This window comes from Gossypium hirsutum, chromosome A03, assembly GCF_007990345.1.
Source record: "Gossypium hirsutum isolate 1008001.06 chromosome A03, Gossypium_hirsutum_v2.1, whole genome shotgun sequence".
NCBI classification, from domain to species: domain Eukaryota; kingdom Viridiplantae; phylum Streptophyta; class Magnoliopsida; order Malvales; family Malvaceae; genus Gossypium; species Gossypium hirsutum.
Window position 1 is genome coordinate 73,276,840 of NC_053426.1, and position 13,716 is coordinate 73,290,555.

Here is a 13,716-nt window from a genome sequence, read left to right on the forward strand (position 1 = left end):
TTTCTTCTTATTTTACTACCATTTTACTATTATGTTGCTATTATTTTGTTGTTATTGTTTGGATATTATATAAAACTTATTTTATTGTTAATTTTGTTATTATTTTAAAGACATTTGTTAATTTTGTTATTATTTTAGAGACATTTGCTTATTAAGTTGCATCTATCTTAGTATTATTTAAGTATAAATATTTTTTAAAATTTATTTTCAATTTGTTGGGAGATATTTATTTTGATATTTTTAGTAGTTTTGATGTATTATATATATTTTAAAATTATATAAAAATAATATAAAAATTAATATGGGCGGGCCGAGTAGGGCTCGGGTTTTAACATTTTTATCCGGGTCGGGTTTGGAAAAAATTTTAGACTCGTTTTTTGGGCCGGGCTAGTCCCGAGCTTAGAAAATGGGTCTAAATTTTTAGTCAAACCCGGCCCGGCCCATGCTCACCTCTAATTGTGTTTAAATATTTAAATTTTTTTAGCTTTTTTTTTGGGTGAAATGTTTAACTAATATTAAGTTATGCTATTAGTATCTATACTTTGTGAAATTGTGGATTTAATTATTATACTTTAATTTGGTTAATTTTAGTCCTTAAAATTTTCAAATTTGTCAATTTTAGTCCTTATACTTTTTGAATTTTAAAAATTTAGTCCAATCCCAAACAAAAGTAGTTAAATTTGCTTGGTTAAATTCAATTACTAGTCTTGTAATATATGTACAATTATAGATTTAGTTTATATTCTCCAATTGAATCATTCTAAGGTCCTATATTTTTCAAATGTTAAAATTTCAGTCTTGATGTTAAATGGCTATTGTTAATCCATTAACTAAATTTTTAGTGAGTAATATGTTTACCCCATTAAAATTTGAAAATAACAAAACTTAATGAATATAATTTCTATCATTTGATGAGGACTGAAATTTTAAAATCTAAAAAGTACATGAACTAAAATATCAAATTAAAGTACAAAAATTAAATATACAACTTTGACAAATAGCAGGAGTTAACATTTAATTAAGCACTGCTTAATAACACACCACCCTGTTTCCAACGGTCTTCGTAATTCAACGGGCCGTAGACTCAATCAAATATAGGCTCATTTTGTATTTACCTTTTTTTAAAGGCTCAAACTCACTGAGCCCATATAAGCCCCTGGCTCGCCCGCGAACCTAGTTAGTTGGCGTAGATTTTCAGTTCGTGGCGCGCTTCCAATAATAGATCTTTCTTTAAATAAACAAATAAATCAGCTTCATCTGGCACGGTCTCTATTACTTTCATTTTGGATCCGAGACACAGACCCTGCGATCTTTTGAGATTGAATTTTGAAAGATAAAGAAGAAGAAAAAAAAAAAGCAAATTAGCAATGTCGGCCTTTCTCAAGCTTGAAGATTCACCTATGTTTCAAAAGCAGGTAACTCCGAAGTTCTCCACATTTTGCCTATTCTACATTTGTGTTTTCAGAATTAAGGTTTTATTTTTTTATAATTTCGTTTGATTGCTTAGCCAATGAATAACTGAAAAGTTTTTTTTTCCCTTTTTGAATCGAATTGTGAACAATGGTTACCGTTTCATTTGAATATAAAATTTTCTATTTTCTTTTCTTTTTTACCGAACAGTGAAGAATCAAAATTCGCTTGAATCTTATTTCCAAAAATAATTGGTATTGGTTAAAGTAATGGCTTATTTTTATATTTCTTTTCGGTTATAACTATTTTTCCTTAATTGACGAAAAACTGATTCTAATCTTTTTCGTTGATGGAACAGATATGGTCTTTGGAGCACATGGCTGACGATTTGAAAAATCGCTGTCAAATACTGTATAAAGGAAGCAAAAGGTTTATGTATGTATCTTTCTATTTCTAAATTCGCTAATTCTTTTTACTCATACCGTAAATGCTGGATTCAATTCTTTTGCCTTGTTCCCCGAACATCTGTCATATGACTTTGAATTTGTCCTCTCTCCCCTGCTATGACATAATTCCACTGCAATAATGAATAGGATATGATTAAGTTAATTTCCCAAGACCCAATAAAAGAAGGAAGAGAACAAGTGCTCTCTTTAGTGACTTGAGTTGTAAAATACAAAAAGAATTATTGAAGATACATCTCACTCTGAATCTCTCTCTCCCTCTCTTTTTCTCCATATATACATGTTTATTTATTTTGCTCCATCTCTATTCCTTTTGCAGGGCAGCCCTTGGAGAGGCATATAATGGAGACAATAGCTTTGCTGATTCTTTAGAAGCATTTGGTGGTGCGAAGGATGAACCTTATAGTTTATCTATAGGAGGTTTCCAAGGTGTCGTCTTATTTAGACCTCTTTTAACTACAAAACCCGTCTTACTAGTTATTGTTAACAATTTTGATTAGGTTTAAAGTTTTGGTTCTCGTGTTGCAACTTGCAAGCTTTGTCAATTACTGGGGATGAAACATATAACAGATGTGCATTTAACTCCGTGCGCATATGCGTTTCTGACTGTTGATTACTTTCTCAAGCAAATTCCTGTTTACAGTCAATGGCAGAAGGCCATAAACTAAATGTGCATTTTGCCTCTTTGCAGAACAAATGCTATCAATTGGCAATTGTTTTTTCCCTGTTTGGTTTACGTTTAAAAGCCCTTATTTTCATCTTATTTAGTCTAATGCATTTAAGAAAAAGGAAAAAGATCGTTAGGAGATCTCATTGGGTGGAATATGAAGTTAACTTTTGGGTCACTTGGTGAATAATTAGTAATATGTATGCTTAGTCTGAGTGGTAGATGTAGGCATGAAACAATATATTTGACTTTTTATTATAATAATAATAATAATAATAATAATAATAATAATAATAATAATAATAATAATAATAAAACTTTAAAAGGAGAGGCCTTGGGACTGAAGTCTGGACAAGTTCAGATCATATATGGACGCATAGTTACCACTGAATATTTTAATTCACTAAAGATGTCTCACATTCCAGAGTTAAAAGTTAGGTGAATAAATTGAGGTTGTAGACTTTTAGAAAAATTATTCTAGTAATTTTTTACAGAGTTGTGACTTGTGTAAAATCTGCTACAGAAAGACATGCTGTAATGGAGCTGAAATATATAGGCGAGTATAACGGGAACACAAACTTTTAAAAGTTAGGTTTTCTGTGTTTCAGATTCTTATATACAGAATACTAAATTTCTAGAGGATAGGGGAGAATCCTATTCTATCATTGTTAATGAAAAATGATATTTGTTTGTTTGTGTGTGTACGTGTGTATGTGGGTGCATGCGTGTTTTTCCTGTATAAGGAAGCTACAGTCCCGTTAGTTGAGCTCGGAGAATTTGGGTTAACACTCCAAAAGCTGAACCTGGCAGATTTGCTGTTAGGCCCAATAACAATGAGCTGATGGCGTACTTGTAAAATATTTATTTTAGATCAGCGTCTGGAATCCAGGGGTGCCTCCTAAGATCATTGTTTAGAGGCTGCTTGGAACCTTGGCTTATGAGATTTTAATTTAATGGAGATGGCATATGGTATGTGGACCTTTTCTTTTTCTTTGTCTTGAAGAAGAGATATTGAAAGTGGCTTATCTTTCTTTGCTTCATTGTATGGTTGCTGGCAAGTGGTAGTCTGTGTTGTTTCGTACTCTTGATTTTTGCTGGCCATATCTCATCTGGTAGTTGAGTTGTCTTGGTGGAAGACAATAGGGAGATTATCATGTTGGACCGTTAACTTACTAATTAGGGGTAAGATTTTCATTCCCTTTCTCCAACTAATGTTCCATTTTCCTAAACAGAAAGTTTATCTGGTCACAGTCCACTAGCTTTCTTGTTAGGTGAGATTGATATATATATGCATGTGTATATATATTTGGGTACAAGGAAGTTGAGAATTTCACCTTTTTTTTCCTGGTTATCTATTTCTTAATTTGAAGCCTCTGTTGCATCCTCAGCAAGTTTATTTGATAAAAAATTATACTGCAAAATGAAAAAGGAGAAGATGACATTTCTGGCTTCAAAAATAGAATAGCTTCTTTTGATGTTGAGATAGAATAACCTAGCTGAAAAATTGAAGATTTTACCCGAAAGCATTTTACATGGTTCCTTTTTTGTAGGGCCGATCATGTCCAAGTTCATCAAAGCTTTTCGTGAGCTTGCTAGTTATAAGGAGTTGCTTCGTTCACAAGTGAGTGTCAGTTTACCATCTAAAGAAAGCAATTTTTTCTTATACAATTGAAAAACACATGGATAAGTATCCTTTTTCTTGTTATTGCCTATTACAATTATATCTGTGTTGTTACTGGCAACAACTTACTAATGCTGCTTTCTTTGCCTGCATGCATATTTCTATTTTGTTAAGCATCCAACCGAAAACCAGTTGGTAATAAGTTAAGGGGCCCAGCTTTAATATAAGGTCACACAAGCCTAATACTTAATAGATGTGGAATAAGCGCACTTAACACTCCTCACGTGTAATTCATAGAGCCTAAATGTGGACAACCTTACAACGGGTTTAGTAGGAAGAACAATATGGCAAGACCTAGACTTTGATACCATGTTAAGCTTCCAACCTTAAACCAATTGGTAATAGGTGGAGGGCCCCAACTTTAATATAAGATCACATATTAATGTGGGGTGAGACCACTTAATACCTTTCTGTTTACACGAGTATGCATGATTACATAGTGCTTGGCATGTAAGAGATATTTACATCTCTATGAATGGATATGCATTTTTATTTAAAGTTGTGTGAATTAATTAACCATGCATGAACAATTTTTCAATTAGATAATTTTTATGTCAAATGTCATATTCGCCTTACCTTTACTACCAAAATGAGTTTGAAAGACATACTTACCTTTAAAACTTGTATTGTAAAGACATAGCAGATGTGTCTACAAAATGTATCAGCTCCTTTGGCCAGCTTTTAATAAGGAAATAAGCAACCACATTGTAAAACCAAGGACCTTTGCAATTTTTCTTTTGAAAACAATGCAGGTGCACCTTTACAAACAGTCTTATGACAGTATATTTTCTGCTAAAAACAAATTTGCATGATCAGGTTGTAGCTTTACCCAAGAAAGTATTTAACATGTTTGCGAATGCAACTACTTTAGAGATTTCAATTGCTAGCAGATGCATTCATGTTTGTTCTGGTTAGTTACCTTGCTCTTTCATGTAAAAGCACTAGAAGACATTGACATATTTGTTGCACATGAAAGTCATCTTGAGGCTACCTGCTGCATAACCCCACGATAAACAAAATTCTGTCTTAAAACACTTCATATATTGGAATCAATATTAACATTTTCCTCATAGCCTTCTACATGTCCAATATAATTGTTACTTATCATTTGCATATTTTGTTTTGCATGTTCAATTTTGTTTTTTAGATTTCAATATCAATTACAGGAATTTTGTTTTTGAGATTTCAATATCAATTACAGGTGGAGCATGTGTTAATTGATCAGTTAATGCACTTTATGAATGTTGATTTGCAAGATGCAAAGGTAAACATTATTTATCAGCCATCTCTATCTTTTTTTTTTCTAAAAATGATTGTTTTAATAATCAGTTTATTGAAACTCTCATGGCCTAGCCCACTTTCCAGCTTTGTGCGTGTGTGTTGAAATTTTATCTTTTGAAAAATTTAACAAAAATCAAGTCACTGAGAGATGAACTTGATCACTTTCTTGTTGAGATTTTGCCATGAAACTTGGTTGTGCTTGCAATAGGGGGTTGTTAATGATTGCCACACTTTGAAAGAAACGAGTAGTACACCTTGGAATCTGAAACTCAAAATGTTAAGAAAACATAGGACTCTTAGATGACTAAGTCATGGACATTACAACTTAGGAGAGATTGTATATTATCCACATAACAACTCATTGTGGATGAAGACATTGAATATACATGTTGATAATTGTGGAAGGCAAATATTTCCAAGATAGATGTGATGTCTTGGGATACTATAAATTCTGATGTGGGAGCTTGGGTTGTTGGTGTGTGAGGTAGCGAACAAATTAGATGGGAAAACATAACAACAAAATTCATGAATAGCTGAACATTTTTAATAACTCTTCTTCTTCCTTGCTAATTAGGTTAGTGTTAAGAGCTAAATTTCCTCCCTTTCCAATTTGTCTCACAGCTCTCATCCTCTGTATTCTGCAGGAGTCTCGTCGACGGTTTGACAAAGCTATAAGTACATACGATCAGGTATTAAAGACAATGGAAACTTCTTTTCTGACATGAAGTTCATTATTGGATTTGGGTCTTAATGACACTTTAAATCTCCTTCATTGTTTCTCTCCCTCTCTTTCCTCTGGGGTCACCTGATCAGGAGTAAATTTTGAACTATCCAATTAGTAGGTAAAAACACACCATGGTTGTATGTAATAACACCAAGAGTTCTTCTGAATCAAGAGCTATCCAATAGAAATATGTAACAGAGAAACCAAATCAGCAAGTTGATGATGACATGTCCTGAAATCTAAAAATATTTGTTGCCTAAAATAGATTTATTGACATATTTCTATTTACTAGCTTCAGTATTAAGTGGCAAACATTGATGAAGATGTCTCAATTCTAAAGAAGTTTTTCATTGGATTTACTGATACAAGTGCTGATATTTCAAAAGAGTTGGAGATTGCTATTCGTTGTAGAAGTTTTAGAAATCAGCTGCTTTTTCTCTAAAATTTTATGAAAAGCTGCCAATCAAGCATAATAAAATAGCATCATATTTTTTTATTCTTGCAAAATATAATGATTGTTGTTAAATGTTTTGTACTACCAGGCACGTGAAAAGTTTGTGTCTTTGAAGAAGAATACGCCAGGAGATATTGTTGCTGAGCTAGAAGAGGTATTCTTTTTCCTTAAATTAATGATTTCTCACATATTTCTAAGAAGGCTGCTAAGAGAAGACGTTCTAATACTACACTTTGTGTTTCACTAGATTTTTCATTGTGCTACTATATTGAATCTGGTTCACTAGTTAGAAAACATTTAACTGTCTCAAAACCATTGAAAAGAAACAAAGTTCCTGTTTCTTTTGACCTGGCAACTACGGATCTTATATCAATTTAGCTTGTAGTCATTGCACTCTTTACTTACCTTTATCTGAAGAAAGTATTTTCCAGTTACTTGGATGGAATGTTTACAGGACCTGGCCTTTTCTGCTTAGATATCCATTATGATGTTTCTAGTATCTAATAGCTCATAATTGATCTACTATTGACAAATTTTTTGGTTCCAAACTTGAACATCTATTTAAGTGCAAAAGTAAATACCTCATTTGCTTCAAGAATTGATAATCTACCTAACTAATCAGTTTCTTATATTAAAGATGGAGTTGTGGCTTGATTTTTTGCCAATGAAGGCATCATTTGATTGGATTATTATCTTTTATTGTGTTTTGATTTATTTTGAACTTGTTAGGCCCGAAAATACCAAGATGGGGTAAATTGGTATTTTAAAATTATTTGTAAACTTTTCTAAATAACGAGGGAAGGAAAGAAAAACTTGGACAATTCGACCTAATTGTATACCTTAACAAATGTTTTACCTATTCACTATACTTGAATTCTTACCTTTTCATGAGAAAGTATAACTTTTACAATCTCTATCTTTTTCACAAGGTTGAAATAGAATCTTCCTTAGCTTTTGTAGCTAAACTTGAAGCCTCTAGCTTGTATACCTTAACAAATGTTTTACCTATTCACTATACTTGAATTCTTACCTTTTCATGAGAAAGTATAACTTTTACAATCTCTATCTTTTTCACAAGGTTGAAATAGAATCTTCCTTAGCTTTTGTAGCTAAACTTGAAGCCTCTAGCTTTTACAAGGCTCAACTATACCCTTTACAAATTACCTAAAGTCTTATACCTCAAAAACCTTAAGTATCATTTTGCAAGTACAAAGAAAATATATATATAAACAGTGAAGGTGTCTCAGAGGTGTGTTTTACAAGTGTTAAGCTCTTTCAAAGAATTGAAATAAGAATGATAAATAGATTTAACAACAAAGTCCTAAAAAGATATGTACAAGAGAAAATGATGAAATAAAGAATTTGAGTACTTTTCTCTTGATCTTGATACTTGGATATCTCTCTTGATATTTGAAATCCATTTATACTAAGGAATAAGTTTGTAGACGTTTATGATCGTATGGGATGAAGTCTAACCGTTGGAAGCATTGATTTTGGATTAAAACTATCCTTGGACATTATGTCTTGAGACCTAGCAAAATATGTCTCGAGACAAGGACAAAAAATAGCCGTTATATAGCTGTTGCCAGGCCATGTCTCGAGACATGAATAGTGTGTCTCGAGACAATTTGTCAATTGTCTTTAGACATACTGCACAACTTCTCAAGGTAGATAACACTTGAAACAGATTTTTGCTTTTAAGTTTTCATGTCTCAAGACTTGCATGCCAAAGTCCGTTAGAAACACTCCCAAAAACACTTGAGTATTTCGCAAGTCTTTGAAAATGTTTGATAAAATTTTTAATTTATTTTCACCAAATGATTTAGGACATCTAATATATAACAAATTTGTTTTAAATGTTATTTTGACATAATAAAAATTTAAGAGAAATTTGCATTTTGAAAAAGCTCATTCTAAATCATTTAGTTATTTTCGAAATATAATTCCCCCTTAATAAAAATTTTCAAGCACAAATACTTAAACAAGACATAAACATATTGAATTTCAACAAGAGATATGACAATTCAAGCACAAATACTTATACAAAACATAAACATGTTAAATTTCAACAAGAGTTATGACAATTAAGCATTGGAGAAGTTCAATAAAATCCAAGACGTTGAAAAGATTTTATGCATGCATTTAAAATAAAACATGGTTATGCTTATATGCATAAAGTACCTACTAATGTTATGCATTTAAATAATGTATCAATAAAGCATATATGCATGAGTATTAATTCATTTGCATAGGCATATGAAGATATACATTCAAAACATAAGTGCATATGCAAATTTCATCTTTTTCTCCCCTTTTTTAGTATATCAAAAAACATTTAAAACATTTGAAAAATGATACCAGTTTTATGTCAAGATTAAGAATATAATGAGTCATAATATATTCATGTCAAGAACATTCAAGTGCATTCTCACAAGTAAACAATGAACTTCAAGAAATCCATTTATAAAGAATATTTTATACAAAAATTCTAAAAATCATATGAATAAGTCTTAATTGCATAAAAGTTAAACCAAATTCATGCCTAATGGAAGGTACTCGCATGCTAAGCATAATTTAATGAAAGATCACAAGCAATTGCTAATTTTAGAACTCTCTGTTACCAGATGCATATCTTGATGATTTTCTCTCTTTTTCTAGATATCAAATACTATTAAACTAAATAAGACACGAAAAGTATAATGGCATCAACAAACTAGATATCAAAAGCTCATCAAAGCTACAATGATACCAATTATGAAGAGTATAAGGAGGAGAACTTCATACAAACATACATTATTGAATGAACAAAACATGTAGACAGACAAGAAGCATTTCATTCGATAAGTATACTCAGCATCACACAATTTCACCATCTTCAATAAAAATAAATCGATAAGCATAGTACATGGCAAAGACATCCATTAAATAATATAACAATATAGTTATACAATGGAGTGTGATGTGAGGGAGGTGATAATGGCATATTAGCACAAGACAAATTTCAATAAAAGCACAAAATATGTCATGAAAAAGATATCTAAGGATATATCAAGTAATAGCAAGATACCAATGAGGAGTCCTAAATCCAAACTCTTTATCCTAAGACTGAATCTAATCCTAACCTATTAACTTAAGTTTAATCTTAAGTTCTAAACTTAAGTTCTAAGTTTTAATCCTAGTTCTAATTAATTTAAGAGTTTAAGAATTTTATATTTTGTAAAATGGTCATCAAAGGTTCAAAATAAGATAAAAGCATAAGTTTATAAATAGAACAAAGTTGTTCAAATGATCTTATGGCCTTAATTTCAATATATATATATATAAGCCTCACATTTTCTTGAAAAATTCTAATGACTTTCAGTAAGGGTCATTAAGGTACAAAGTATTTTCAATTTATTAAAAATTCAAGCTAAGATACTCCTCCTAAATATATCAAACCAAAGTACTAGGTGTCCTAAAATGTGAAAATACAGTACATAAACTTAGCACATGGCTTATTAAGCATAAGTCACATATTCCAAACATGCTTGGAAACAAATACACCTATATACAAACTATATTAACCTAGTGTCACGGACTTAGAGTTTTCCCATGCGATCCGTGCGGCCTTAGGCAATTTCTTTGCTCAAAACGCCTAAGTCAGCCTAACTTGTAACAAAAAAAGATTCAGCAGCAAAAACGCCCAAGTCAACTTCACTCGCAACAATAAAGGATTCAATAGAATTCCCTTAAGATTTTCACGAAGAACAACAGAAGAACGAAGTAAGAACGACCTTGAAAGATGAACAAAAGCAAGAACACTTGAGAGAAAAGTTTGAGTGAATACTCTCAAAATTCTTATTAATAACTCAATGAATATACAATGAGCAAAGAGGTCTCTATTTATAGTTGAGCCTCACAGTATATCAATAGCTATAATTAAAAGCTGAATACAATTAGAACTCTAAGCTTACATAACCAGCTATATACAAATAGAACTCTAAGATTCCATAATTATATCTTCTAGAACACTTCCCATTTCTATCAGGCTCTTGAGATGGGCTTTTAATCTCTCCAATCACCGGGCCAGTTTGGTTGGGCCAGTTTGGTTGGGCTAAATGACCTCCCTCGAACACGATAGATCGCACCAGTTTGTCATAGTTGCGAGCACCGACGCGCAACCCATGACATTCTCCCCCACTTGTTCTAGCGACGCCCTCGTCGCATCCTCCTTATGGAACTGGTCAATCTTCCCTTGGAACTGCCACAATGCCTCAGTAGGTTCCCAACTTGCTTCGCTATCAGGAAGTCCCTTCCATCGAACTAAGTACTCATGCTGTGGTCGGTGGTACTTTCGTCTAATTACCCGATCTGCCTCAATGTTTTCTACTTCACGATCATACGAGACTTTTACCCCCATCGGTGCTCGTTCGGACTTGCCTCGATTCGGATCTTCTTGATCCTCATGAAACGGCTTAAGCATGCTTACATGGAAGACTGGGTGTACTTTAAGTTTTGGTGGCAACTCCAGCTTGTAGGCCACCTTGCCCACTCTCTTCACAACTTTAAACGGCCCTTCATACCTTCGCACAAGACCCTTGTGCAAACCAGTATATCGTAAAATCAAGTGTAGTTTAGCAAGGACTGAGTCACCCACTTGAAATTGTACATCCCTTCGGTTCTGATCGGCTCACTTCTTGCTACGCTTACTTGCCTTGTGTAAACAAGATCTAGCCAAGTCATTCTTCTCTTGCCAATCTTTTGCGAATCTATAGGCTGCCGGATTTGGTCCTGTGTAATGGGTCACAACAGCGTTGGGTGTGAGTGGCTGTTGACCCGTCACTATTTCAAATGGACTTTGATTCGTGGTCCCACTTTGCTGCAAGTTATATGAAAATTGGGCCACATCCAGCAACTTTGGCCAATCCCTTTGTCTGGCACTCACATAGTGCCGAAGATACGTCTCCAACAGTGCATTTACTCGTTCAGTTTGCCCATCGGTTTGTGGATGCATGCTCGTGGAGAAGTTCAAATCTGAGCCCATTGACTTGAACAACTCCGTCCAGAACCGACCAGTAAATCGACCATCTCGATCGCTGATAATAGATAGTGGCACTCCCCAATATTTTACCACGTGTCTAAGGAATAACCGAGCTGCTTCCTCAGCAGGGCACTCTTTGGTCGCCGGAATAAAAGTCGCATACTTTGAAAACCTGTCCACCACAACAAGAATACTAGCAAACCCGTCAGACTTAGGCAAACCAATGATAAAATCCATGGATAAACTCTCCCATGGCCTTTCTGGGATTGGCAGGGGTTGAAGCAAGCCGGCTGAAGTCTTTAACTCAACCTTGTCTTGTTGGCACACTAGACAAGTTTTCACATAGGTTTCCACATCAGCACCCATGTGAGGCCAATAATAGCAATCCTCCAAAAGGGCCAAAGTGCGATGCATCCCTGGATGGCCTGCCCATTTCGAGTCATGACATTCCTTCATGACTTCCTTACGGAGTTTCCCATAATGGGGCACATAGAGGCGGTGTCCATGAGTGTATACTAGCTCCCCATCAAGCCAAATCTTCTTGTTTTTCCCTCCTTGGCAAGCTCAATCAAATTTTTGGCCGTAGGATCATGGGACAATCCCTCTCGAATGCGTTCCAACAAAGAGCCATCAGGTTGACTGATTGCTGTGAATTCCATCTTTCGACTAAGTGCATCAGCACTCCCCCAATAGCATAATTTGATGCATCTGTACGTACCTCGTAAGGCTTCGTAAAATCCGGCAAGACAAGTACGGGCTCCCTCGTCATTTCTTGCTTCAATTGGTTGAAGGCCTTCTCACATTCTGGATTCCAATCCCATACCTTCCCCTTCTTCAACATGTCCGTCAAGGGAGTGGTAATTTTGGAGTAGCCTTCGACAAAGTGGCATAGTAATTTGCCAATCCAAGGAAAGATCTCAACTCTGTTACCTTGGTTGGAGGCTCCCACTCTGAAATGGCTCGAATCTTATTTTTATCCATTCGGATCTTACCGCCTCCCACAATGTGGCCTAAGAATGACACCTCTTGTTGGGCAAATTAGCATTTCTCCTCCTTGACGAACAGCTCATTTTCCCTCAAAGTCTGGAACACCTCCCTCAAGTGTCTTACGTGCTCTTCAAGCGACTTGCTATAGACCACAATATCGTCAAGGTAAACAACCACAAAACGATCAAGAAAGGGTTGAAGTACCTTATTCATTAGGGTGCAGAATGTAGCTGGGGCATTCGTGAGTCCGAAAGGCATCACAAGGAACTCATACGAACCGTACCGTGTCACACAAGCTGTCTTTGGTTCGTCCCCCTCGACTATCCGAACTTGATGATACCCCGATCTCAAATCTAACTTGGTAAACCATCTTGCACTACCAAGCTGGTCGAACAAATCTGCGATAAGAGGAATAGGATACCTATTCTTCACGGTGATCTTGTTTAGAGCTCGATAATCGATGCACATTCTTAAGGACCCATCGTGCTTCTTTTGGAACAACACTGGCGCACCATATGGGGATTTAGATGGTCTAATGAATCCCGCATCCAAAAGTTCCTTCAATTGTTTCCGCAACTCTTCTAATTCTGGCGGAGACATACGATAGGGGGCCCTTGCTGGCGGCACCACATTGGATACTAACTCGATTTTGTGGTCCACCTCCCTCTTGGGTGGCAAACTTTTTGGCAACTGAGCAGGCATTACATCTCGAACTGATTGTAGCAATTGTCCCACTTCTTTCGGGGTCTCACTAACAGACTCAGCGGTCTCTTCGATCTTCAAGGTGACTAAATATGAGACTTCATTTCTCCGTACACCTTTAGCAAACTGAATTGCTGATAGTGTTTTTCCCTCAAAGCTTCTCTTCCTTGTCACTTTCACCATGCATTGATGTTTCGCATCTGAAATCACCATGTAATTGCTCGAAGGGGCAATAAGAGCTTTAACCTGATCAAGGAAGCTTAGTCCCACCACAAAATCATAGTCATCAAGTGGTATTACCTTAATGGATACCTTCCCTGACCAAT

General features: G+C 34.8%; 1 protein-coding gene across 9 annotated transcripts in view; it reads left to right on the forward strand.

The window, feature by feature from the left end:
- The first annotated feature begins 1,188 nt into the window (after positions 1–1,188).
- LOC107886342 (ADP-ribosylation factor GTPase-activating protein AGD2) overlaps positions 1,189–13,716 on the forward strand; it is a 50,707-nt gene continuing 38,179 nt past the window's right edge. For 6 of the 9 annotated variants that reach the window (XM_016810251.2, XM_016810254.2, XM_016810252.2 and 3 more), the window contains exons 1-7: positions 1,189–1,415; positions 1,769–1,845; positions 2,194–2,303; positions 4,092–4,162; positions 5,424–5,486; positions 6,148–6,192; positions 6,770–6,835. In XM_016810251.2, the coding sequence (XP_016665740.1) occupies positions 1,368–1,415; positions 1,769–1,845; positions 2,194–2,303; positions 4,092–4,162; positions 5,424–5,486; positions 6,148–6,192; positions 6,770–6,835 (480 nt within the window). In that variant the 5' untranslated portion in view covers positions 1,189–1,367. Of the gene's footprint in view, positions 1,416–1,768; positions 1,846–1,914; positions 2,304–3,411; positions 3,511–3,600; positions 3,724–4,091; positions 4,163–5,423; positions 5,487–6,147; positions 6,193–6,769; positions 6,836–13,716 lie in introns of those variants that run through there. The other 3 variants (XM_016810258.2, XM_016810259.2, XM_016810257.2) reach the window with 3 other exon arrangements.